The sequence below is a fragment of the Erinaceus europaeus genome, chromosome 22 (genome assembly GCF_950295315.1).
Source record: "Erinaceus europaeus chromosome 22, mEriEur2.1, whole genome shotgun sequence".
NCBI classification, from domain to species: domain Eukaryota; kingdom Metazoa; phylum Chordata; class Mammalia; order Eulipotyphla; family Erinaceidae; genus Erinaceus; species Erinaceus europaeus.
Window position 1 is genome coordinate 14339233 of NC_080183.1, and position 27769 is coordinate 14367001.

Genomic DNA, 27769 nt, shown 5'->3' on the forward strand with positions numbered 1-27769 from the left:
GCTCACTATATAAAGGGGAGACGCGGGCGGACGGCCGGCCGGAGCTGCAGCCGGTGGCGGCAGCGGCGGCGCGGGCAGAGGCGTCCGGTGGTGTTTCCGTCCTGGGCGCGGGGTGGGGAGCGGGCAACGCCCCCCCGGACCCCTCGAGGGTCGTGTTTTTTTTTTTTTTTTTTTTTGTTTTTTTCCCCCAGGGCGATTCTGAGATTTTCAGCTCCGGGAGGACTGCCCCCTCCTCCTCCTCCTCCCCCTCCTCCTCCTCCTCGTCCTCGTCCTCCTCCTTCTCCTCTTCCCGCTCCCTTCTCCTCAGGACTCGAAACATTTTCCTTCACATCTTGTGGTGGCTTTGGGTCACCCTGGGGTGCTGGGGTGCCTTTTCTTTTTAGAACAGTTTTTATTCGTTTTATTATTTTTCTTCCCGTTTTTATCTTGTTTTCTGGAGGTCGCCCCCCCCTCCCCTTGTTTGTGTTGTGTGTGGAAATGGCGAGCTCGGCAAATACAAACACCGTGGTAAGGACGTGGTTCGATGGCCGGCGGGGGCTGCGTGCCGGCGGCCGCAACGGCCGGGCCGGGCGGGGGCGGGGAAGGCAGCGACTCCCGGCCGCCCGCGCGCCGCCGCTTCCCGCCTCGCGCTGCCGCCTGGGGCCGGGGGGGCGGGGGCGCGGCGGGGCCGGGGCCGGGGCCGGGGGCCGGGGGCCGGGCGGGCGGGCGGGCGGGGAGCCGCCGCTCCCGGGCGGAGGTGGGCCGGGCGCCCCGCTCCTCCTCGCCGCCAGCCCGCGCCCGGGAGGTTTCGGGCGCGTCCCCGAGACCCCGCCGGGCCCCCGTCCCCCGTGGACGGCGCGGGAGGCCGCGATTCCGGGGGCTCCTGGAACGGGCTGGGGTGTGTGTGTGTGTGTGTGTGCGTGTGTGTGTGTGTGTGTGTGTGTGTGCGCGCGCTTAGGGGACCCTCCCTGGGGCCATTTTATGTTAAAAAAAAAAAAAAAAAGCAAAAGAAAAGAAAAAAAAAAAAAAGCCAAAGAAACAGGACGAAGGTTGGAAGCACGGGTCGCGGTTCCTCCCCGGCCGCTAAAATGGCGAAGGGGAAGCGGCGCGGAGCTGGCGGTCACGGTGCCCCCGCTCGCCCTCGGCCTCCCTGTTTTGTCTCCATTCTCTTATTAGTATCACTATTATTTTGATATGTTTTCGTTGTTGGCCACCGGCGGCCCACGCAGGTTTGCAAAAAGCAGTCACACCGTCACCTTCGCAGCCCCCCGCGCAGAGCGCCCACGCCCCGCCGCCCCCCGAGCTGTTACCGGGACACACACGGCCGAGCCCGGCCCCGCCGCCCCGCCGCCCCGCCGCCCCGCCGCCCGCCCGGCGGCCCCGAGCCGTGTGGCCTCCTCCCCTCGCTGCCCTGTTTATATAGAGCCATCGGCGCTCGCTAATATAGACTCTGCCAGGATGGGAAGGTGCTTTTCAGGCCTACGTCACCGCCTCTCCATTTAAACACCAGAGCCGGCTTTAAATAGGGAGCGGCGCCGGGCGCCGGGCGCTGCGTGCGCGGGCGGAGCCGCGGCCTCGGACCCACCCGGGGCCCCGCAGCCCGGGAGCCGCCGCCGCCGCTCGCTGGCATCTTTGTGAAGGGGAGAAGGGAATCACCGGTTTGGGGTGTGTGTGTGTGTGTGTGTGTGTGTGTGTGTGTTTTAAAATGTTGCTATTTTGATTTTTGAAAGAGAACGTTAGTTAAAATGATCTCGCTCGCTCCTCTCTCTTTCTTATTTTTTCTTGTTTTTTTTTTTTTTCCTTCCCATGACAAGGTGCGGGCATTGTTGGGATTTTTTTTTTTTTTTTTTTTTTTTTTCCGAAAAAGTAGTCTGCATGGTTAGCTGCAGAGGATTCGACTTTGGTAATGTTTTTTTTTTTTTTTTTTTTTTTTTTTAGTGGTGGTGGTGGTGGTGGTTCTCCACATATGCAGGAAATAACATTAGACTTCCAGCTTCTAGGATTTTATGAGTTTTTCTTTTCTTCTTTTCTTTTCCTGTGCGGAGTGCTGGAAATAGGAAGCTTTTGAGAGATGAGTGCTTAAAGCCTGGGCGATGGGAGCTTTGTCCGCAGTGATGTATTTGGAGTAATGGAGAGCGAGGTTTATGGCAAACTGGATTTTCCAAGCGTATTTATTTATTTATACAAGCTTTATATTTTTAAGTGCATGGTGTTTTTATCAGATTTTTTTTCCTTTTTTTTTACTGCATCGGTCATTTAGACGACGTCCAGAATAGAAATCTCTTTTATTTTTCACAAACTCACGGGGGGAGTAATGCTTTTGAAAGGAGCCTTCTAATTGAGCATTAGATAATGCCACTAACAACCCTCTCACTTAACAGTTTTGAAATTTGGAATATTTGGTTTTTGAAAGTCAGGACCAACCTAAATTATTTTGTATTTCATAAAGGGCAAGGTACTTAACTCGAGTAATCATTAGTATTTTAACAAATGATTTCGAAATTTATTTCGAATGTATGTGCCCCCAGACTTTTATGAACAGTATCTTTAGGGCTCTTCAACTTGCGACCAATTCTGCTGAAATATTTGTTGTACTCCATAAAGATTAGTCAGTTGTGAGCTCACAGCTTCACTGAGTGGTCATAGAGTGAGTTAGCATGAAAGAAACCTCAGGACTTCAGGACTGACCCTTTAAAAAGGAATGCCAGAAAGAAGCATAGCTGTTCCTTAAATGTCAGTCTCCACAGGTTTTATGGAGTGAGCAAGGTCAAATACTCAAACAACGTCGAGTTAGCTGAAAAAAAAAAAAAGTTTTTCAATTTGAGGTTTTACTACTAGTTTAAGATCAGTGCTTTTTTTTTTGTTTGTTTAATTTCGATGTCACCGGGAGCTTTTACTGGTTTAAAATACCAACTTGTAAATAGTTATGGTAATTCAGTAGTTAAGTCACTTATTGACAGGTGCACTTCTCTGGCAGAAAGTGTCCAGTGTTAAAGTAGGTGCTGTCGATACAAGTTTGTCCATGAGTAATACCAAAGCTCACGTAGGTAGACTTGGGAAGATAGTGGAACAGCAAATGCATGAGAACCCAGATCAATGAATTATTTTTCTGTGGTAGTGAAAAGTTAGTAGTTTTTAGTGGTTGAGGTTAAGTTGTTCAGAGGAGCCTGTTATTTGCATTTTTGGCTTGTAGAGTTCCCTTGTGACAACAGTATTGTTGATAGAAATGATAATGACAAATTTGGAGGTTTGTTAATGAGAGCAAACTTTTATTGGGTAACCAGAAACTTTACCTGAAGTGAGAGGTAAAACACAGACAGTGAGAAAACATCTGGTGGTGGATGGGATTTACTAACCTGGCAATTCTTGTTTTATCACTGTGACATCAGATTTCTTTTGTCTGATAGGTTAAAAATAGGGTGAGGGTTGAGCAGATTCTCTTGTCTCTGACCTTTTGGTTTTGAAAAGATACTTTTTGAAAGTGTTCTCACAAGTTGCTATCCTTCTGGAAATCAAGCCCTCATTACATTAATGCCCACAGTGATACCTCAGGAAATCAGTGTCCAGACTATTCGAGAGTCTGTTCCAAAGCATTCTCAGGACAGGGTCACAGAAATCCTGTGGCCACTGAGGTGGTGCGGTAGATAAAACACTGGATTTTCCAACTAGAAGTGCATTGTTGGGTTTCTGGCATCCTATATGTCAGGTTCTCATTCTCCATTTTTGTTAGTAAGTAAATAAGTCTTAAAAAATGAAGAGATTCCTGTGAAAGTCCCAGTGTTCCTCTGGGACTTTTGAGATGTGTTATTTTTATACTTGAGTGTTAGCGCTTAAAAGTATAGGCTGAGTATCAAAAACATGAAATCTGGTGATTTTTGAATTGAATCACTCAATAGATTCAGGCGCTTGCCTGAGATTGCAAACAATCTCAAAAGACTTAGGTTAAGTGACTGACCTTGTTGGGCGACATAATAGGAATTGTACCACACCAGGAATGAGAGGAAGCAGAATTAGCCTGTAAGACTACTGTTGGGGGGCTGGGTGGTAGCGCAGTGGGTTAAGTGCAGGTGGTGCAAAGTGCAAGGACCTGCTTAAGGATCCTGGTTTGAACCTGGCTCCCCACCTGCAGGGGAGTCGCTTCATTTATCTTTCTCTCCTCCTCTCTGACTTCCCCTCCTCTCTTCATTTCTTCTGTCCTATCCAACAACGATGACATCAATAAGTACAACAACAATAAGAAAAAAGGGCAACAAAAGGGAAAATAAATAAGTATTTAATTTAAAAATGTATTTAAAAAACTACTATTGGATCACACTTGTTTTTCCCTATCACAGCATAGGAATTGGTGGCTCAAAGTTGCATGAATGACAGACACAGTGTTCCTATGTTCAGGTCATCAAATGGTCCATTTTACATAAGCCAAATAATGTTTATTATGATGTTCATATCCAGGTAGAACTTAAACAGTTTAGGCTATGGTTCAGTGGAAAGGTGATTATTTTTGTCCATTTACTTTGAATCAGAGAAAATGTTAACATTAATCTGTGAAACAGTTCTTTTCAATAACCTTCAACTTTTCCTTACAAGCCTAAATTATACAGATCTGTGATTGAAGATGTCATTAATGATGTGAGAGACATCTTTCTGGATGATGGTGTTGATGAACAAGTCCTGATGGAACTGAAAACCGTGAGTTTGCCTTTCACTATGTATTTTCTCTCACTAACTGCCCAATAAAGTATCTGTCTGTCAGTCAGTCTATCTCTAGGGGCCCAGTGGTAATGCACCCTGTAGGGGACACGCATTACTATGCACAGTGACCTGAGTTCAAGTCCCAGGCTCCCAACCTGCAGGTGTCTGTCTTTCTCTTTCCTTAGCTTCTCCATTTCCCCTCAGATTCTCTAATAATCTAATAATCCAATAAATAAATAAAAACATTAATTTTTTTCTTCTGGTAGACAGTAATCCATACTTTTTTCTTTTCTTTTCTTTTTTTTTTAAATTATTGTCTATTTGCTAGAGACAGCCAGAAATCAAGAGGGGAGTGGGAGATAGAGAGGGAGAGAGACGCCTGCAGCCCTGCTTCACGACTTATGAAGCTTCCCCCCTGCAGGTGGGGACCAGGGACTTGAACCTGGGTCCTCGCGCACTGTAACGTGTGTGCTCAACCAGGTGCGCCACCACCCAGCCTCCATACTTTTTTCCACAGAATGCATTTTTGGCCATGTTCCTGGAGGCCATATAGTTAAGTGAAGGATGCTAGTTTTGAATCTTCACTCTACCATACATCTTCTGCTGATGCTAGTCACACTACTTCTATTTCTCTTTCTTTCTATGTGAGGTAGGAGTTAGTTGTTTTGAAGGCTGAATGTAATAGTCATATAAAGTGCTTAGCATAGTGCCGGCAATACCATTAGTAGACATTAGCTATCATTAGTAGACAGCTACCTCATCTAATTATTTGACACACCTGTAAAAGAGGGTGTGTTTTATTTTTCTTCTTCATTTTTCTTTTGTGGTATAATACTTCATTTTTCTTTTGTGGTATAATTTTTTTTGTGTGGTATAGTATACATATTTCAAGTTGAATTTAAAGATACATTTTGCTTACTTCATGTGATAGAGGGAAACCAGGGTTTTTCTGTGACGGTGTTTGAACCAGGAGCCCCTAGCATGCAAGTCCCTTGTTGAACTAGCTGGCATATTTTCCCAGTTTCGATTTGTTTCATCATGTGGGCCAAACAATCAGTATATATTTTACTTTGGAGCTGGGTTTGTCTCTGGGATTCCCTTAAATTTAAAATATGTATATATTTTACTTGGTGTTTACACTTTTATAGTGTTGCAGTGATACATGAAATCATAGCATATGTGTGTCTTACTGCTCAGAACAGTGGTTCTCAAAGTGGGGTCTCTGGATTTCTGTGACTTTCCCAGAGTTTATAGGGGAGGGGTTATGGGATTGAACAAGTAAGTGCCCATCACTTAACTAGGTGCACCACTGCCTGGCTCATAACTGCCAAAGTTATGAAAAACTGTGACAGTTTCCAGTGACAGTTAATGTTTCATGGAAGCTTCAGTTTACACCTCAAATTCACCAGCGATTTTTTTTGAAATAACTTTATATGCAGTAGAAAGACTTTGTAGACGTTTGCCATTTTGATTCACTCAACATTAGAAAGGTCAAGATGATGAGGTAAGTGTTGAAGTTAAGAAATGCTTTTCTGTGGCTGGAGAAAAAGCTCATATTGGGAGTTGGGTGGAAGTGCGGCGGGTTAAGCGCATGTGGCACAAAGCTCAAGAACCAGCATAAGGATCCCGGTTCGAGCCCCCGGCTCCCCACCTGCAGGGGAGTCGCTTCACGGGCGGTGAAGCAGGTCTGCAGGTGTCTGTCTTTCTCTCCTCCTCTGTCTTCCCCTCCTCTCTCCATTTCTCTGTCCTGTCTAACAACGATGAGGATGACAACAACGACAGTGATAGCTATAACAATGAAAAGCAACAAGCGCAACAAAATGCAAAATAAATACTAAAAAAAAATTAAAAAAAGAAATGAAAAAACTCAGATTGTTGGAGCTCAGGGCTTGGTGCTTGAGCCTCCTAGTTGCACCCCTGGTGTCGCTGTTACTACAGTGACACTCTGGCTTCTCTCTCTCAGTCTCAACTCCAACACTTAGGAAATAAGATCTTTTATAAGAAGAAATGCATTTATTTGATTTCCAAAATGAAACGTGTTAACACTTGCAATATCTACATAGTTTACTGAACTCATTTTCCAAGTGAATGCATGATGTTGGAAAATTTCTTCAAAGGGGATGCTGGATGTTGGTGCACCTGGTTGAGTGCACACATCAGTACACAAGGACCCAGGTTCAAGCCCCTGGCCCCACCTGTTGGGGGAACCTTCTCAAACAGTGTAGTTGTGCAGCAGGCGTCTCCCCCCCATCCTCTCTCTCTCTCTTCCCCCCCCTTTCCCCTCTCTCGTGTGTGTATGTGTGTGTATATATATTTTCTCATAATTTATGTCTTTATCCAAAATGAATAAAAATATTTCGGTGGGAGTAGATAGCATAATGTTTATGCAGAGAGACTCATGCCTGATGCCTCAAAGTCCTAGGTTCAATCCCTTGCACCACTATAAGCCAGAGCCGAGCAGTGTTTTGGTTTAAAAAAAAAAAAATCCTTCAAAGGGAAAGATAAAGACTTAAACTAAGAACATAAAGAGTTTGTTTGTTTGTTTGTTTTTAAGCCGGAATGTGTCCACAGCAAAACAGCTCACTTTTTAAGGGAGCTAATTCACTGGCTTCTACCCAGAGTCTATATATAGGTGTATGGTTTTGGGTCCTGCATTACATACAGATAACTTATTTATCTATTAATTTATTCCCTTTTGTTGCCCTTGTTTTTATTATTACTGTTGTTGTTGATGTCGTCGTTAGATAGGACAGAGAGAAATGGAGAGAGGAAGGGAAGATGGGGAGAGAAAGACAGACACCTGCAGACCTGCTTCACCGCCTGTGAAGAGACTCCCCTGCAGGGGGGGGAGCTGGGGGCTCGAACCGGGATCCTTATGTTGGTCCTTGGACTTCCCACCACCTGTGCTTAACCCGCTGTGCTACCACCCAACTCCCACAGACAGATACAGATAGGAGAACCTAGTTATTTTGAAAGCCTTTTCTTACTAGATTTTATTGGGGACATGTGACTTTCTCATTAAAATTTATATTACTTTTGTCAGTATGAATGAGTATGTTGTTTCTAAGTGATTAGAACATTTTAAAAGATTTTACAGTTTGTGGAAGTCCTTTGAAGTCGTAGTAAATTTCAAAAGTGATAAGGAATTTTGAGGTCAAAAAAATTTTTTTTTTATACTTGCTGGTATTGAAGTTAATAAGTAATCACGGCTTATGGTTGCTCTGAAGCATTTGTTCTGATGTGATTTATCCACTCACTGGAGGTGTGGAAGAGTGCAACTTAGCAATTCATTATGTTAAGTAAAGTCAGTCTTCCCTTTATTGTAGTGATGAAATATGTCTTAGTGTGTTTAGGCTTTTGTAAAGAAGGAGAATCCTAAGGGGGGGGGGTGATAGCATAATGGTTATGCAAAGAGACTCTCATGCCTGAGGATCCAAAGTCCCAGGTTCAATCCCCCACACCACCACAAGCCAGAGCTAAGCAGTGCTCTGGTCAAAAAAACAAGAATTCTGAGACATGAGTAGGCAGAATGGCAATATGACCTGAATAGCATAAATTGCTTCAGGGAGTAAGAAGTGAATATGCTTATTTAATTAATTAATTTATTTATTTATTTGTGTTATGGGATGAATGTTTTACAGTTTTTGCTATGCTCTTATAATGACTTTCTGTGATTTTAGAAGATACAGCATTTTTGGTGTAGAAAATTAGTTCCAAAGACTTTCTGACAGGTCAAATTAGTGTAGGTTGGTTGTCATATACTCCTTTTCACAAAGTTGGGAGAATTGATTTTTCCCTCATATTGACCCCAGTAGAATAAAGATGTTTTATTATCTTTTTCTAGAGAGAATGAGGTATATATTTGGGACCAAAAAGCTCTACTTGCATTTTATTATTTCCATACACACACACACACACACACACACACACACACACACACACACACACACACACACTCTGATTTTGTTGTTGTCAAAAGGTTAGTAATCTTTAACGACAAAAGTTTTGACTTACTCAACTTTAAATCATAGGTTTCGGGGGGAGGAGGGGCAGATGGTGGCGCACCTTGTTAAACGCACACATTACAGTGTGCAAGGACCCAGGTTCAAGTCCCTGGTCTCCCCACCTGCATGAGTAGTGAAGCAGGGCTCCAGGTGTCTCTCTGTCTCTTTCCTTTCATATCTCCCCTCCCCTCGCAATTTCTCTCTGTCTCCATCAGTCAATCAATCAATATTAAAAATAAAAAAAAAGAATCATAGGATTCTAACATAATGCCACATGTAGTTGGCATTTACTAAAAATTTGTACTGGCTAATAGCAGATGTGGCTTCAGAATTTCTAACTGATCAACGTAGTTTGACATTTCTGTTGTTTTTTAATTGGAACAGCCTCCAACTTTGGGTTGTGGTTAGATTTAAAAATAAACTGTGGGACAGAGTGAGTATGCTCTAAATTTCTTCAGGATCTCATTTTGGTTATCCGGAATGTATACTTTTTACCAGTCATACAGCCAGCATGAGCCAACACTCGAGGTGGAAATACTGTTTCGGTACATTCCAGTTTGGGAAACATACCACAATTAAGCACTAGAAATGTAATTAGTGGAACAGGGGAGTTGGTATTTTATTTATCTTTAAAAAAAATTTTTTTTTAATTGTCTTTATTTATTGGGTAGAGACAGCCAAAAATTGAGAGAAGGGGAAGATAGAAAGGGAGAGAGACAAAGAGACACCTGCAGCCCTGCTTCACCACTTGCCAAGCTTTCTCCCTGCAAGTGGGGACTGGGGGCTCGAACCCAGGTCCTTGCACATTGTAACATGTGCGCTCAACCAGGTGCACCACCACCTGGCCCCTGTTGGTATTTTATTTAATTAGAATCCATTTCAGTTTTAGATCACCATGTGTGGCTACTGGTTACTGTGTAGGCAAATTGTACAGCAGTTGCGGTTTTCCCTGGAAACACTGTAGAACTACTTAAACTTAAATGTGAGGATGCATTAAAAAAAAAGTCTCTACTTTCGTTAAGTTTGGACTGGTGAATGGATTTGAATGTCAAATGACAGTCTGGAAGTCTTTTATGAAATTACCCTCATGTCTAGACCTACTCATACCCAAATCACAAGCACTAGGGGATACAGAAAGTGTGTTTTCAGTAGAAGCAAGGCCAAAGAATTCTCTCAGTTGGAGACAGAGCTGGAAGTCGATTTGCTCGCCTCTGGATTGGGTTTCTAAAGCAAGACACTGTCACATCTTGGCTTCCTTAATCCTGTGTCGCAGAAAGCCTTCTATTGGTATTCGTTGTAGACTGCTCGTGTAACTGGCCTCTGTCCACTAGATGCCAGTAGCACACTTCAGTTTTTTTGTTTGCTTTGTTTTGCTTTATTTCTGTTTCCAATACTTAACTGCTCTGGCTTTATTTTATTTTATTTTTTCAGATATAAAGCGAAAGAGGCGGGGGGGGGGGGCGGGTGGTGCTGCACATGTTACAATACTCAAAGACCTGGGTTCAAGCCCCCGTTTTCCACCTGCAGGGGGAAAGCTTTGCAAGTGGTGAAGCAGTCCTGTAGTAGGTGTCTGTCTGTCTCCCTCTCTGTCACCCTCTTCCCTCTTGATTTCTGGCTGTCTCTAGCCAATAAATTAGATAATTAGAGAGAGGGAGAAGTGTCCCCCGTGCATGCCACAAGCCAGTGTCCTTTGCTTGGTCAAGCAGGCACTGTCCTAGATGCCGGCCAGCCCAGCCCTCAGTTCTGATAACCCCAGTGTCTGAATAAGGCCACCCGACTGAGAACCACTGTTCTGAGCATATGTAGTCATCTGTAAATACTTGCTCCTGAGACTAGACAGCAGTCTGCCCCACCCCCTTGGGAAGTTGCCTCCATGCAGATGCTTCCATGTCATGACCCAGAGCTTAAACCCAGCTCCTTACACAAATGTGCTCTCTACCCCCTCCCCAGCCCCCACCTCCATATACTCTGATAAATTAAAAAATATGACTCTGCATACTATTTATTGACAGTATGGTGTTCTACAGATTCTGAAGATTTCTACTTTCAGAGAGGATTAGCCATTGTATAAAACATGCAACAACTGGACTATCTAGAACTGTTAGGGAACTCACTTCAGTACAAGGGTAGCTAGCTCTATTTTATTAGGAGAAGAGTGTGATAAGAGTGAGGAAGAAATGCAGGGACCGGCGCAAGGATCCCAGTTCGAGCGCCCGGCTCCCCACCTGCAGGGGAGTCGCTTCACAGGCGGTGAAGCAGGTCTGCAGGTGTCTGTCTTTCTCTCCCCCTCTCTGTCTTCCCCTCCTCTCTCCATTTCTCTCTGTCCTATCCAACAACGACATCAACAGTGACTACAACACTAAAACAGCAAGGGCAACAAAAGGGAATAAATAAATAAATATTTAAAAAAAAAACATGAGGAAGAGTCTTCCTGTTTTCTAGGCAAAATAATGGGGAGACAGCTACCTGGTATTCTTGGTTGTCTTTGGTACTATGTGTGTTTTTAGTTTTTCTTTATTGGATGTTATTGATAGTATTAACATTGCCCAAATAATTTTGTTTCTATTAAATAGCTGACATGTAAATAGTAGTACTCTATTACTTTGATAAAGATAAAATCATTAAAAAAACCAAAGTAATTTGACATTTTACATTACAAGCTTAATGCTACATAACCTTGTGCGGCGCTATTTCACATTCTTCACATTATCTAGACTGGTGTCTGTTAGTTTGTAAATATCGATTCTCAAAGGACTATGGCTCCAGCACGCCTTTTTCTTTTAATTCAGGATAGAAAGAGAAATAGGAATAGACAGAGAGACAGATACATCAGAGCACTGCCAAGCTCTGGTTTATGGTGCTGCTGGGGATTGAACCTAGGACTTCAGAGCTTCAGGAATCAAAGGCTTTTGCATAAGCATTATGCTCTTCTCCCAACCCACATTCCCTTTTCTTGCTTGTTATAATGATTGTGGGTACCGTTGACATTTAGAATGCTAGAACTAGGAATGTTATGAAAGGTATGAAAATAAAACTTTTCTGCTCTAAAGTAGCAAAAATGAGATGTGACACTCTAAAAATTAGTAGACATGGGTAAGAATTAGAGATTGGTTCTGTGGTTGTGTCACTTTTGAAAATGAAAGATTTTTGCCAGTGTGCCAGTCGGGAGTTCTCTTCTGCTTAGCAGTCTCTACTCTTCTTTTCCTCAGCTCTGGGAGAATAAGCTAATGCAGTCGAGGGCAGTAGATGGGTTTCATTCAGAAGAGCAGCAGCTTTTATTGCAAGTTCAACAGCAGCATCAGCCCCAGCAACAGCAGATTCACCACCATCACCACCACCAACAAGCTCAGCCGCAGCAGACTGTACCTCAGCAAGCACAGACCCAGCAGGTGCTGATTCCTGCCTCACAGCAAGGTAAGAGTGGATCTACTGTGTGTGTGAGTGTGTGTCTGACAATTTGGAAATGAAATTTGTCCTTTTGAAATAAAAGAAATACTCTAGATTTCTTATTTCTATCAGCTAATGAGTATGTAGACATATATATATTGCAGAAAATGTGCATCCTGTTTGTATAGTTATAGGTGATTCACTCATTGAATGCCTAATTTCTTTTTTTTAATTTTTATTTATTTTTCCTTATTTTTATTGTTGTTATAGTTATTATTGTCGTCTTTGTTAGTTAGGACAGGGAGAAATGGAGAGAGGAAGGGAAGATGGGGGAGAGGAAGATAGACACTTGCAGACTTGCTTCACCACCTGTGAAGCAGCGCCCCTGCAGGTGGGGAGCCAGGGGGCTCGAACCAGGATCCTTACGCCGTTCCTTGTGCTTTGCACCATGTGCACTTAACCCGCTGTGCTACAGCCCAACTCCCCCTTGAATGCCTAGTTTACAAGCGGAGAGAGTCAAGAGTAGTACCACTCTGGCACACGTGATGCCAGTGAGAGAGTCAAGAGCACCACTCTGGCACACATGATCCAACTCATCTCTGAGCATCTAATGCCGTATTCACTATACCACTTCGCAGACTTAATTGAAAGCCTTATATTCAGGTGTGTAGTAAGACTTTCTTTTGAGAAGGCTGCATAGTGGTGGTTTTCCACCTTTCTACGCAGGTTAGATCTGTAAAATTTTATTTACTAAGGGTTTTGTTATTTCATATACTAAATTTGTATACTATTTTATGAAGAAAAGAAAAAAAAAGTCAGTAGTTATTTGCTCTTTGTGGTCTTTCTGTGGAGGTTATTGAGTTGTACCCTCAACAAAGACTTTATGAAATAACCCTTAGCCATATTTCATAGGTCAGGTCAGCAAAGTCTGGGCCCTGAAAAAAGCTGATGAATTTATACATGCGATCACTATTTTTTGTTGTTATGACAAACATCTGTTTGTTATAAAACTACCCAGGCTATCGAGTTTTTCAAATCTTGCTATTGGACGGTGAAGATAAATGAAAAGATTATTTTAGGACAGCTATTCAGTTACCCTTTTGCCTCATTTGCCTGAGTTTATATAAGATAAAGGTTCAGAAAGATTTATAGTTGAAATTAGTATTTGGATTATTTTATTGCTATATCAAATAAGACTTAATCTTAACCTATACTTTTAAAATAATCTCTCTTTTGATGACTGTTCCTCCTCTTGCCTTCAGGTCTGGCACTAGGATTTTAGGTCATCATAAATTAAAATTTGGTTTTCTTCACTCAGAGAATATTAGGATAATGGGATTATCTGTTTATTCTCTGATATTTGCGGAATCAAACATTTAGCTCCTTTTATACTTAGGGAACCTTGCTATTGTTTCCTCCTTTTCATAAAGGCATAGTAACGAGATTCTGGCAGCTGTCTATATCAGTTTGAAAAACCGAGCTCATTGTTTATGGGTTAATAACTCATCCTAGTGATGATGATGATGATATGTCAATAAAATGGTGCTGCTAGCAAGTCAAGATAAAATTCTGTACAAACATTTTCAGTTAAAGGATGTGCAGCAGATATGTATGTTAAAGTGTCTGGTATCTCACTGTTTTGTGTTCCCAAGTTCTCGTGTTTTTTAGGTGGCGTTACTATTTTAAAAAATATTATATTGGTTTGTTAGCGATAGAAATTAAGAGAAATAGGAGATAGACACCTGCAGCACTGCTTCACTCCTCGTGAAGCTTCCCTTTGCAGGTGGGGACTGAGGGCTTGAACCTGCATCCTTGCGCAGAGTAAGGGGTGCGCAGCCAGGTGTCCTACAGCCCAGCCCCCAGCGTTGTTCTTACCCTTTTAAAGATTGATTTTGATAGCCTACCAGTGTTGGATCACAGTTGCTGCTTGCTATAAAGATGTTGACATACAAAATAGCTGAGTGTATTTGAATGCAGAAAATATATAGCTGTTAATCTTAGGACCTTGTGTGTGTTCTCTCTCTTTTATTGATAGCTGCAGCACCACAAGTAATAGTTCCTGATTCTAAACTGATACAGCACATGAATGCATCGAACATGGTAAGACTCAAAACATGACACTTAGCCTGGGCCCTACCTTTGGTTGCCCAGCTTCTGATCGTTAGACATGTTGTATGATTAACAATTTCAGGTTTATTCAAGACTTGAGCAAAAAAGACTCCTTTACACACACACACACACTATATATATATATATATATTCTCCCTCCCCCCCAGCAAACCTATAGGTCAGCTAGATACTTACTTTGAGGTTCACCAAATTATGCAGTTTTCTGTTGAAAATATCAAGAATGCTGCTTTGTGAAAGCTATTTTACCTCTTGCTATTTTTGGAAAATAGGTTAAAGGGATGGGCTTGTCATAGACTATGCCAAGAATAGTGTTGTTTTTGAAGACTCATTAGTTAAAAAAAATTACAAATTTTTAAAAGGAAAATGGACTGTATATATAGTTTAAAGTAACTACTTTTAAGATTAAATATAAACAAATTTTGTTCTGCTTTAGTTGCCTTATAAGTTTTTTTTTTTAACCATTCTTTAAAAAATATTTTTTTAATCTTTATTTATTTGTTGGATAGAGACAGTCAGACATTGAGAGGGCAGGGGGTGATAGAGAGGGAGAAAGACAGACACCTGCAGCACTACTTCACCACTTGTAAAGCTTTTCCCCTGCAGGTGGGGACCGGAAGTTCGAACTTGGGTCCTTGTGTGCTCAACCAGGTACGCCACCACCTGACCCCCTCTTAGACTTTTTTTAAAAAACATTTTATTTCTTTATTTTTTTAAGATTTTATTTATTAATGAGAAAGATAGGAGGAAAGAGAGAAAGAACCAGATATCACTCTGGTACGTGGGCTGCTGGAGATTGAACTCGGGACCTTGTGCTTAACAGTCCACTGCTTTATCCACTGAACCACTTCCCAGACCACCAGCCTTATAAGTTTCATTGTAAATTACTGTTTTTGTTTGTTTGTTTGTTTTTTAATTTTTTTATATTTATTTTTATTTATTTATTCCCTTTTGTTGCCCTTGTTGTTTTTTATTGGTGTAGTTATTATTGTTGTCATTGTTGTTGGATAGGACAGAGAGAAATGGAGAGGGGAGGGGGAAGACAGAGAGAGGGAGAGAAAGATAGACACCTGCAGACCTGCTTCACCGCTTGTGAAGCAACACCCCTGCAGGTGGGGAGCCAGGGCTTGAATGTAAATTACTGTTTTAAAATGCACTCTAACTAGTTTAATTTTTTATACATTAGACTTCTAGCATTTCTAAGGGAAAAATCATTGAGCTTAAGTTCTCAATTTAATATTTTTTTTACTTAGAATATTTAATACTTCCTTCAAATTAGTATGTTTTAATCATAGAATTAAATAATCCTTTCACATCCTTTAAAAAAAAAATCATGAGAGAGTTCTTCAGAAATTGAAAAAAAAAAGGTTACCCTTAGCCCTGGGGGTTGCTGCAGTGGATGAAGCCTCAGAGCTGGAAGCGTGAGGTTCTGAGTTTGACGCCTGGCATCACACAACATCCCAGTGAGGGTCTGGTGTGCGTAGAGCAGGGGTGCACTCTCTTTCCCCTGCCCATGTTAATAACACATAAATCTTTAAAATATAAAGTCTGTACGTAGCTTATAAAAAGGAAATTGTTTCTGTTTTGTTTTCCCCTAGGGCTGGGGCTATATGTCACCCAGTAGAGTGCACACTTTACATACTCTAGCCCTCAGCCCCTGTCTGGGGACATCTGCACGGGGAGCTTCCAGGCTGCTGCTGCTGTAGTTTTCTTCCTTCTCAGTCTCCTCCACCTTCAGTGTTTTGGGATAAGAAGAGTTGTGAGTGAAAATTGTTTTCAAGGAGACCAGGGCACAGTCAGTGACTTAACCTGATTTCTTGAAACAACCTGATGGGTTCTCACTGGATTCTGGGGACTTAGTGGGGTTTTCAGGCTTTGAGAAATGGTAGAAATTACTCAGACCTGTGTAGTAGCAACACGAAGCATTTGATTGGATGTCTGTTCCTTGGATCTAGAGTAGTTGAATATGGTGAAGGAGGGAGATTGGAGGGGAAACAGATTCCATCTGGATATTTATAGTGAGCTATGTGGGAACACGTCTGAGTGTTAGTAGATCCCCACCCCCAACACACACATACACCCATACTTCCTCCTCCTCCTCTTTCTTCTCCTTCTCTCCCCCTCCCCCCCAAATAGAGAGGCAAAGGGGTGTACAGGTACCACAGCACCTCCCACATGCTATTTGGGTCATGTTCATGGCTAGGCATGTGCCCTACCTAGTGAGCTATCTCTCTAGCCCTGGCATAATTAATTTTAGAGGAAAGAGAATTCAGAAGCAGTAAATCAAGAATTTACCCTGGATTTAAAGAAGTTCAGAGTATAATTCCATGTTTTAGTTTTGTAACTTAAAATGTCAGATCCCAACTGCATTTTTAAGTGTAAAAAATAAAATCTGTCACTTTTACAATAAGATTTATTTATATTAATCTAGAGTATAATATCAATTTTAACATCTTAAAGTATTTTAGAAAAATTCCTGGTTATACTTCAGGTGTTATCTTCTGATAAAGCCCTCCCTCTCTCCCTTTTTTCTCTCTCTCACTATTGTTTTTTTGTAATTTTATTTTGTGTTATGATTTAATAATGATCGACAAGAAGGCTGCAATTCCCACCAGCAGAGTTCCTCATCCCATCCCCTCCATTGGAGGAAGCTTTCTTGTTTTTTTTTAATCCCTCTGGGAGTATGGACCCAGGATCATTATGGAGTGCAGAAGATGGGAGGTCTGGCTTCTGTACTTACCTCTATAGTGGACATGGGCTTTAACTGGTCAATCCATACTCCCAGCCTGTTTTTAATCTTTCCGTAGTGGGGCAGCGGTCTGGAAAGGTGGGGTTCCAGGACTCTTTGGTGAGATCATCTGCTCAGGGAAGTCAGGTTGATGTAATGGTAGCATCGCAACTTGGTGGCTGAAAAAGCAGTAATATATAAAGCAGAAGAAATTGTTTAATAATCAGGACCCTAAAGGTAAGAATATAGCAGTTGAGATTTGGGGGGTCTCCATTTTGGAAAAAGCTAGGAAGTCTACTTTAGGTCTATTCCAAGGGGCCCATGACTTAAAGTCACTGTTTTATTTAATGAGAGAGATACAGAGAGAAAGACCAGAAAGAACACTGCTCAGCTCTGGTTTATAGTGAGTGGTACAAGGGATTGAACCTGGACCCTTGGAATCTCAGGCATGAGTTTTTTGCATAAAAACTATTATGCTCTCTCCCCAACCCACATTTTCTTTCTTTCTTTTAATAATTTTTATTTATAAAAAGGAAACCCAAAAACCATAGGATAAGAGGGGTACAACTCTACACAGTTCATACCACCAGAACTCCGTATCCCATCCCCTCCCCTGATAGCTTTCCTATTCTCTATCCCTCTGGGAGTATGGACCCAGGGTCATTATGGGATGCAGAAGGTGGACAGTCTGGCTTCAGTCATTGCTTCCCTGATGAACATGGGCATTGACAGGTCGATCCATACTCCCAACCCACATTTGCTATAGTTGCTTGTTGCTTCTAGTATACACAAAAATATTAAATATCTCTAAAGTGAAACATAACTATATTTTTGCATATGTATGTATGTTGACAATAAGAATCTGGAGTAAAAGATAAGAGTAGGAAAGAAAATACACTGTATTTCAGATGTAAAAGGTGTGGGTGAGGTTTTCTTAAAGAGTATATTGGGGGTAGGGGCTATCTTATCCTACTTAATTGCTTGAAATAATTAGGATATTTTAGCTTAGGTGGTCTTTATTGGGCCAGTTAATACAATGTGATTTAATTTTATTAATATTAATTTAATTTTCTAGCTAGCTCCTTCCACTTTGGTACATATTAAGTGATCAGCTTTAAATATTTTGAAAATAGAGATAAATTGTGGCACTTTTTTGCGTATAACGTGGTTTTCTTTTCTCCCCCTCAGAGTGCTGCTGCGACGGCTGCTACATTGGCACTCCCTGCAGGTGTGACTCCTGTTCAACAAATATTAACAAATTCAGGTGATTAGGGATTAATCAGTCCTTACTTAACTCAGAACATTATCACTTAAACTTTGTTTCTACCAATCTCAGCTTAGACGGACAAAACTGAGTTGTGGCCTGTTAGTGTTTGAAGAACTTGTTTGCACTGATTTTAAGTTTTACATATTCTTTCTGATTTTAAGCTTACAATATATTATAATTCAAAAAATTTGTAAGAGTTAAGGATTGGTGGCTGGGTAGCAGTTATAATGTGCAAGGACCTAGGTTCAAGCCCCTACTCCCACTCTATAGTGTCCCATATATATAACTAAGTGTTATATTATTGCTTTAATAAGATCAACTGTTTACTCTTAAATTCAGGATTCTATGTCATCTAGAGAATATATTAGAGGTATTCAATTCTATATAGACAAACACCAATGATTTGATTTAGGTTATAAGATAGTAATTCATAAAGCAAAATTTAAAGCAATTATGAATCTAAGGACTGTAGTGCTTTAGTTAGAATACTAATGAACAATTATACTTGCATTTCTTTAAGGCTTTAAGACAAGTTGCTCTGAAATATCTGATTTTATTGCTCTGTAGTGACTCAACATATTAGCTAAGGTGATTTAAATCTTTGCTCATTTTATAATATGTTGCTAAAAAATTTGACTGTAAAATAGCTTTATTGGGATGATAAGTGAGAGTAATAAAACAGTTTCAGGCAATGTATTGGGTTGTCTGAAAAGCCATGGCATTTTTTATTAGTGATGTAATATTGATTTACAAAACTATGAGATAATAGGTATAATTCCACATCATCCCACCACCAGAGTTCTGTGTCCCCATTCCTTCCATTGGAAACTGCAGTAGTTCTCCAAGGTCACAGATAAAGGCATATATATATATATATATATATATATATATATATATATATATATATACCCCCATTTTTTAAAATTTATTTTCCCTTTTTTGCCCTTGTTTTTTATTGTTGTTGTAGTCATTGTTGCTGTCATTGATGTCGTCGTTGTTAGGAGAGAGAGAAATGGAGAGAGGAGGGGAAGACAGAGAAGGGGAGAGAAAGACAGACACCTGCAGACCTGCTTTACCACTTGTGGGGGCCCTTGAACCGGGATCCTTAGGCTGGTCCTTGTGATTCTGATCTATCTGGTCTAGGGTTGTAGATAACTCAGTATTTGGGGGAAAAAAAAAGTTATTTTTAGAAATGCTTTAACAATTGAAATGCAGTGTCAGAATTCAGTTTACAAATTTGAAACATTATGTTCTTAGACTAAAGGAAAGTTGTGGAACAGGTACACAGTGGAATAGTACTCAGCTGTTATGGATAATGCACTCACTTTCTTCACCTCATCTTGAATGGAGCTTGAAGGGATCATGTTAAGTGAGATCAGCCAGAAAGACAAGGATGAATATGGGATAATCCTACTCATAGACAGAAATTGAAAGATAGAACAGAAAGGAAAAATACAAAGGAGAACTTGGATGAGGTTTGGAGTATTGCACCAAAGTAAGACTGGGTGTGTGTGTGTGGGGGGGGGGTGGGTGCAGGGAAGGTGGTTTCTCAGGTCCTCTGTAGTGGGGTGGGGTGGAAACCTTATTAAACCACACTCCTATTACCATAATCTTATAAACCACTACTTATTCAATATGTTAGGGGAAAAGTAGATTGGATAGGTCTCAAGTTCATGGAATGACATACTCTTGTTTTTCAAGCAAAAATGCTTCATAACTTTTCCAACAACCCAACCAATATGTGTGGGGGGAAGTCAGAGCAGATGAGTATCGTCCGCTGTGTATGGATGGCAGCCCTCCGTCCAGCTGTTAGACATTTTGCTGAAACATTTCTAGGGCCCTTTCAGTGGTTTGACATTTCATTATGAGTTTAACCTTTGAGATGTCGGTTACCAAAGTGCTAGCTTAACATCTCTGCTTTTTATTTTAGGCCAGCTTCTCCAAGTGGTCAGAGCAGCCAATGGTGCCCAGTACATCTTTCAGCCTCAGCAGTCAGTGGTTCTGCAGCAGCAGGTCATACCACAAATGCAGCCTGGTGGAGTCCAAGCTCCTGTTATACAACAGGTAACACTGAACATGTACACACTCGCGCGCGCGCGCGCGCGCACACACACACACACACACACATTACTGTACTTTCTTCAGGAGTGCTTTTTCAGACATAAGTTGTGTGTGTGTGGTGGTGGTGGGGGATAGCATAACGTTTATTCAAAGAGGCACATTCATGCCTGAGGCTTCAAAGTCCCAGATTCAGGCCTCTATACCATCATAAATCAGGCGAGTCATGCTCTGGCTCCCCCCCTTTTCTTTTTCTTTGTTATATATCTCATTTATTTTTTAAATTTATTGTCACATTATGTGTCCGTCCCTTTTGTTGTTCTCTGGCAACCTTAGATCTGCAGTCAGAGTCTAAGGGCTGGATTTGAGTCAATTTTCTCTCTCTCTCTCTGTTTTTCTTCACATCCCACATATGAGTGACTCATCTGGTATTTGTCTTTCTCTTTCTGACTTACTTCATTTAACATTCAACTCCATCATTGTTGTCACAGATGTCATAGCTAGTCTTCTTAAAACTGAATTAATTATCCATTATGGTAGTCAGTTTTGCATTTGGAAATTCTTGTCCTGATACAGGGCGTGTTTTCATAATTTTCAGAGGTAATGCATTCTTCATAAATACTTTTGTTGCATGCAAATTTGCATTTCCATACTTGAAATAGAGACGTGAACAACAAATAAAAAATATAGTTACTGTGGATTTGTACCACAGCTTCTGTATTCATTCATCATTAAGCACTTGGGTCATTTCCATATCTTGGTTATTCTGCACAGCACAGTAGTGAACATAGGAGTTGCACACATATCCTTTCAAATCGGTGCTTCAGATCAGCTAGCAGGGCTGCTGGGTTGTATGGTAAATCTACTTTAAGCATCTTGAGAAACCTCCATACCGATATCCAAAGAGACCAGGCCAGTTTACTTTCCCAACGATTTATGAGGCACCCATGCTTGTTGTTTCTGGTCTTTGTGAGACAGGACTTGGTCACTGGAGTGAGACGATATCTCATTATAGTTTAATGTGCTTTTCCTTAAGTGATTTTTTTTTTTTGAGAAGTGTGTCTTCTCATTATTTGGTAGGGGATATATTCATAGTCAGTCTATTAAATGCTAGGAATCTTTTTGATAAATTCCCATTACGTACTGGAAAAATCCATATTATTATTATTTTTCATAAATATTATTTATTTGTTAGAGAGATACAGAAAGATACACACAGAGACCAGGACACTGTTCAGCTCTGGCTTATGGTGCTGCTGGGGACTGAACCTGGCACTTTTGATGCCTCAGGCATGAAAGTCTTTTTGCATAACCATTATGCTGTCTCCCCAATCCAAAAGTCCATATTCTTCATCATAGTTTATTTTTTCCAGGAGCTATAGGTAGATTGTGTGTGTGTGTGTGTGTGTGTGTGTGTGTGTGTGTACGCACACACATTTCTTAGGTTTAATTCTTGCTATGCTTCCATTTGTTTACCTGACTCACTGCCTGTTTCAAGTTAATAAATGTTCACATCTACTTGTGTGTCAGTGTTGAATTGTACTATGAAATGCAGATACATTTTTTTAAAGTACAATATACTTTTTAAAAAAAATGACAGGGCTGGAGAAATAGCCTTGTCATGTGTTCCACCCTGGTTTGAGCCTGAGCCCCCACACAAAGAGCAAGGTGTTTCCTCATCTCTTTCTCTCTAAACGAGGAAAAAAGGAAGGAAGGAAGGAGTTGGCCCAGAATAAAGTTTTTCATGTTCAGGACCCTGAATATGCAAACGTAATAATAAATCAAAGGTTGGGGTGGACAGACGAACACATAATGACAGTATACTAGTGCAGTGGTGGCTGCTACGATCAGAGAAGGATTATCCACATGGCCTACTTAACTGCTTTCCAAATCTTGTCTTGCTGCTCACTTCCCGGTTTTGCCTGATGATGCTGTATTTAGAGTACAGCTCTTGATCTTCCTGTCCGCGACTCCCATCAGTCTCCTTTTGGTGCTAGTTTCAACTATGTGTAAGTCACTTACCCGTAACTAGCTCCTAGTGTGTTTTCCTTTTGTTCTAGGTACTAGCCCCTCTTCCGGGAGGGATTTCACCACAGACAGGTGTCATCATCCAGCCTCAGCAGATCCTGTTTACAGGGAATAAGACTCAAGTTATACCCACAGCGGCTGCAGCCCCCACACCAGCACAAGCACAGGCAACTGCAGCTGGCCAGCAACAGCCACAGAGCCAGCCTCCTCAGCAGCAAACTCCATTGGTCTTACAAGTTGACGGAACTGGGGACACTTCATCTGAAGAAGATGAAGAGGAAGAGGAAGACTATGACGATGACGAAGAGGAAGACAAAGAGAAAGATGGAGCTGAGGATGGGCAGGTAGAAGAGGTAAGTCTAGTGAAAGTCTTGAAATAAGAAACTAACCCATCATTTCCTCTTCTATTTAGTGTCATACCTAAAAACTCGTTATATATTTTTCTTTTTAATTAAAATTGATTGATTTGGGGGGTTCGGGCGGTAGTGCAGTGTGTTAAGCGCATGTGGCGCGAAGCGCAAGGGCCGGCATAAGGATCCTGGTTCAAGCCCCCAGCTCCCCACCTGCAGGGGGGTGCTTTCACAAGCGATAAAGCAGGTCTGCAGGTGTCTTATCTTTCTCTCCCTCTCCTCTTTCGATTTCTCTCTGTCCTATCCAACAATAATAATAACCACAACAGCAATTTAAAAACAACAACAACAACAAGGGCAATAAAAGGTATAAAGTAGTCTCCAGGAGCAGTGGATTTGTGACGCAGGCACTGAGCCCCAGCAATAACCCTGGAGGCAAAAAAAATATATTATTTTGGATAGAGGCAGAGAAATTGAAGGGGAAGGGGGAAATAGGGAAAGAGGTAGGGCACCTACATCACTGTTTACCACTCATGAAGCTTCTGCCTCTGCAGGTGGGGACTAGAGACTTGAACCTGGGTCCTTGTACACTATAATGTGTGTGTTCAACCAGATGTGCCACCACCACCTGGCTCCTTGTATATGTCTATATATATATATATATATGCATTTTTTTTTTACCCCTTTTTTCTTACAGGCATTTTAGTGCTATGCAGTGTAGGATTTTCAGTATGAAACTAGTTCTAATGTAATACAATTATTAGATTGTTCTGATTGTATTTATCTTTATAAAATATGAGCCACATAGCTGGTGATAAAAATGAATATATATACAAATGAAGTTGATTTTATAAAGTTGATGGATTCAGTAAAAGTAGTCCCAGTTCTTTGGCATATACATTCATCATTATTGTAGAGCAGATAGCTATACTTAATCTTTTACTTCAGTAAATTAAAGAGAAGGCAACATTTGGGTAGAGGAAACTGAGAAAAATCGGAGGTAGATTAGTGGTTAGCAGGGCATGGGGAATGGATATAATACAAAGGTAAAGGATACAAAATTGTTGGAGAATTCGATTTCACAGTGGTGATGGTTCTGTAGAACTGAATTGTGTGATTACAATTTTGAATCTAGAGGGGCCGAGTTGTGGGACACCTGGTTGGGCGCACATGTTACTGCGCAAGGACCCAGCTTCAAGCCCAAGTCCCCACCTGCACGGGGAAAGCTTTGCAAGTGGTGAAGCAGGGCTGCAGGTGTTTCTCTCTGTCTCCTTCTCTCTGTTTCCCCCTTCCTCTCGACCTCTGGCTGTCTCTATCTAATAAATAAAGATAAAAAAAATTAAAAACAAAATTTTTAATCTAGGCCTATACCTACTCAGACACGTTTAATTACATTTGTGCGTGTGCATAAATGCACCTGGCGATTATGGAAGAAAACTTTGGGCACTGTTGCATTTAGTGTTGAAAGGCCAACTTTGTAGTAATTTATGAAGTATGAATTACCCCTTTGAATCTGTAGGAGCCCCTCAATAGTGAAGATGATGTGAGTGATGAAGAAGGGCAGGAGCTGTTTGATACAGAAAATGTGGTTGTTTGCCAGTATGATAAGGTAAGCACTTGATACTGACATTTCTTTTCTTTCATGGTTTTTAAGTGAGATATATATATATATATATATATATATATATATATATATATATATATATATATATAGTAGGATGTATTGTACAGTGTGATAACTATAGTTAACACTATTGGGTAGCATATTTGAAAATTGCACGGGAGAATAGATCTCAAACATTCTCAAAAGATGTAGGGTTTTTGTGGTGTTAATTTTATAATATATCCAAATGCCAAATCATTGTTAATTCCATGAGACTAACACAGTGTCATATATCTTTTTAAAAAAAATTTTTTTTACTACTGCAGTAAAGTGTTAGATTTTTTCATTGTGTGATTTTTTTTTTTTGCTGTCTACTTTCTGTCTTGATATTATCTTTATTTTTGTTTGTTTAGATACACAGAAGTAAAAACAAATGGAAATTTCACCTCAAGGATGGAATTATGAATCTTAATGGAAGAGATTATATATTTTCCAAAGCCATTGGAGATGCGGAATGGTAAAGAGTTCCTTCTTTTATAAACAGAACAAACTTAAAATGATTTTTAAGTGGACAGCTTGAAACTTGGGACACATGCCAACCAAAACTTAATTTCTGCATGTCAGAAAAGAGCAGTAGAAGCAAAGCTGCTGGAACAAAGAAACCTGACAGCATAGACACTACTTCTAACTGGCAAGCCATGGAACTGTAGCACCTGGGGTTGCTGGAGGCTGGGTGGGGGGTGGGGCTTTGTGTAGGTAACCATAAATGTTGATTTTAAATACAGGTACCTGCCACTGGCAATTAGCATGTAAAGCTTTGTCTATATTCCTTCCTCCAGCCTGAGTTCAGTCAGAAGATTCTTGTTGTAATGAACTGCAAAAGGCTCCTTTTTGATAGGTTGAACTGAAACTGCTTATTGTATGTGGTTATATTTGGTTAAAAAAAAAAAAAAAAAGGAAGAAAGAAAGAAAGAAAAAAATTGGGTAGGAACTTTTTACAGAAGGGTAAGAATTATGGTGTTGAATTTTCCTTCGCTTGTATAAGGAGACAATTTAGAACTCTCATAATAGGTCTGAACTATGTTTACTTGCTATTTCCCCTCAGTGGTATGTACCTCTCCTTCCCCTGCTTTATGAAACATCTATTGAAGCATTAATGGAAGTAACCAGTGACCATAGTTTGGAGATAAAATACGACTCATGGTGGATAATTATTTTAATTTGGTTTTAATAATTATTCGATCTAATTAAGAGACTTGAGTCTCATTTAAGTTGAGAAAACTAAAGTAACAACTTCAGACCCCTTGGAGTAAAACTGTTTTAATTTCTTTTAGTCTCATACCTTGAACTGAAATCCCAAATTGTTTCCTCAGGAATAGTTTTTATTTCACAAGGTCCCATCTATCTGAAATAGTAGACACACAGAGAACATTTTTTCTTCCTTTTGGGCTGAAGTGGGTGGTTATATATGTATTTAGTCTTTAAACAAAGATTCAGAAAAACAAACTGAACATTGATTGAGGCATAGGGCAGGTGATGAGGGCCTGGAGTTTTATTAGACAATATAGTGACTATAAATTTCTTCTGTTTACTAAAGAATTAAGCAAACAGAAAACCTCACTATTCTAAGGGAACATTTCTTTTAAAACTGAAACTTTGTAATTTGAGAGGACAATTGGGCAGGGGAGTTTAGGCTATTAATACAAATTGACCTCTTTCATCTTCTGGCTTTTCAAGACCACTGCTAATGGAAATTTGTGCAGTTTTGTGCAGTTTGCACAACAGAAAAAAAAAACATAGAGATTTGACTTACATTAAAGAAACAATGAAATTTAATATGTACACTAGGGACGCATGGCTCCGTAGTGTCTAAGGGCCTCTAAAGAACAATATGACAACACTGCGTCCAGCGTCAAGCAGACGCCTGGGAGAACTGTGGGGTCGCTTGTCTTCACCTTTGTGTTCTTACAGCCGATCTTTTCATCGTTTATGTTAACAGTTTCTTGTCTTGGTTACTTATATATTGATTTTTTTTTTGTCTTCCATTTTTGTTTTCTATTAGCCTTTTTGTGTTTTAGAAGTACCACAGAAACATTTTTAAGTGCATTGCAAAGAAAAACTGTGAGACATTATATATTGTTTATTCTTGAACACAAAACTTAAATCTTCTCAGAAAGACGGATGAATTTTTCCCCTTACTTTCCACCTCACTCAGTTTGTTCCCATAAGTTATGTTCTGGAGTTGGTGTAAAATGTAGTTTCTAGCAAGCTAGTTAGTAGTTAGTTAGATGTTATTCAGATGCCATAACTGGCAATACGGTTTATATTTTTACTCTTACCAATTTTTATTATTATTATTTTGAGGGAAGTTTATATGCCCACTACTCTCAAGCATACACGTTTTTGAGGGGTTTTGTGTTTGTTAATGAGACTGTGAGAAAAGGAAGGAGGGGGTCAAATCACAGGAGTTCAGTTTCCTTTGAGTACAGTTGTTGGAGGGTTTTTATTTACCTAATGAAGAAGTCAATAACCTAAACTACCTATAAAAGTTTAGCAGTGCTGCAGTGTTGATTGAAGCCCTTTACTTGTCTAGTAGTCCTGAGGCTACTAAACCTTGCAATACTGTATGATACTCGGCTCATTGGAGCCCTCTGTGTAGACACATTCTTATTCATAAGAAGCATTGCATACTGGCTTGCCTTTAGAATGCTGTTTTCAGACATGAACAACTACTGCTTCCAGAGTAGCCAGGTAGGGTTAGTTTGAAGCAGGAAATAGTCATTAGTAATTACACCTGTGCATCGCATATTCTTGGTGGCTACGTAGCAGATACTTTTCCCTGTGAGAATTCTGAAAGCTGGTCCACACAACACTGCACACCGAATTGTGCTCGTATATTACTGCATCATGCTCCTTTTTAGCCAAATAGCATGTCTTAGTTTTATTATAGTGGCTTGCTTTAAGGATGCCACTTGCTTGTCTTTCATTGTTCTTGAGTTCTTAATCATGATTTTAATATTGTATTGAACAAATCATTTTCATCGACTTCCATGAAATTGTCATTCCTTTGAAAGGGCAAGGAGTCCCACTTTCAGAGTTTTAAAATAGCATGCTTATTCAAAGAGGGGACGTAGTTCAGACTTGGTATTACAAAAGTAACGAAAGAGTGTAGAAGGTGATTTGCATATATGGTGATGGCCTCTTACTTAAACAAACTAATGCTAATCAACAGTGCTAAGTAAAATTTTACACAAGATACTAAAGTGTGGTAATGTGTGCCTTTCAGTATTTGTACTACTTCTTGGGGGTCATCTGGATAATCAGACCATTGAATGCCTGAGACCACATTTAAATTCTGTATGCCTCATTTGACTAAACCAAACTAAACCAGTCTTTAATGTGCAATTAGTTTCTAGAGTAAAATGTTATATGAGGGGGATCTTTATATTGTACTTTTATATTTTCTAAATGTTCACATTTCTTTCTGTTAATTAAAAACCATCATAATACCACATATTGTTGCCTCTCTTAAAATTAAAGCCACCT

The 27769-nt window shown here is 40.5% G+C and overlaps 1 protein-coding gene and 1 non-coding gene across 3 annotated transcripts; both read left to right on the plus strand.

Annotated features, from left to right (window-relative positions):
* Nucleotides 1–27733, plus strand: GTF2A1 (general transcription factor IIA subunit 1). Of its 2 annotated transcripts, none has more exons than XM_060181258.1 (9): nt 1–507; nt 4567–4668; nt 11885–12089; nt 14098–14162; nt 18106–18145; nt 20115–20248; nt 22303–22623; nt 24140–24229; nt 24637–27733. In XM_060181258.1, exons 1-9 carry the CDS (start codon nt 478–480, stop codon nt 24742–24744), a joined length of 1095 nt encoding a protein of 364 aa, XP_060037241.1. In that variant the 5' UTR covers nt 1–477; the 3' UTR covers nt 24745–27733. The 2 variants fall into 2 exon arrangements, with proteins under 2 accessions (XP_060037241.1, XP_007533874.1); XM_007533812.3 differs by having other exon boundaries at nt 5–507; nt 18106–18181.
* LOC132535494 (small nucleolar RNA SNORA79) lies at nt 13297–13440 on the plus strand. Its single transcript, XR_009547291.1, has one exon. It is a non-coding gene; the product is annotated as a small nucleolar RNA SNORA79 (small nucleolar RNA).
* Nucleotides 27734–27769: the final 36 nt, after the last annotated feature.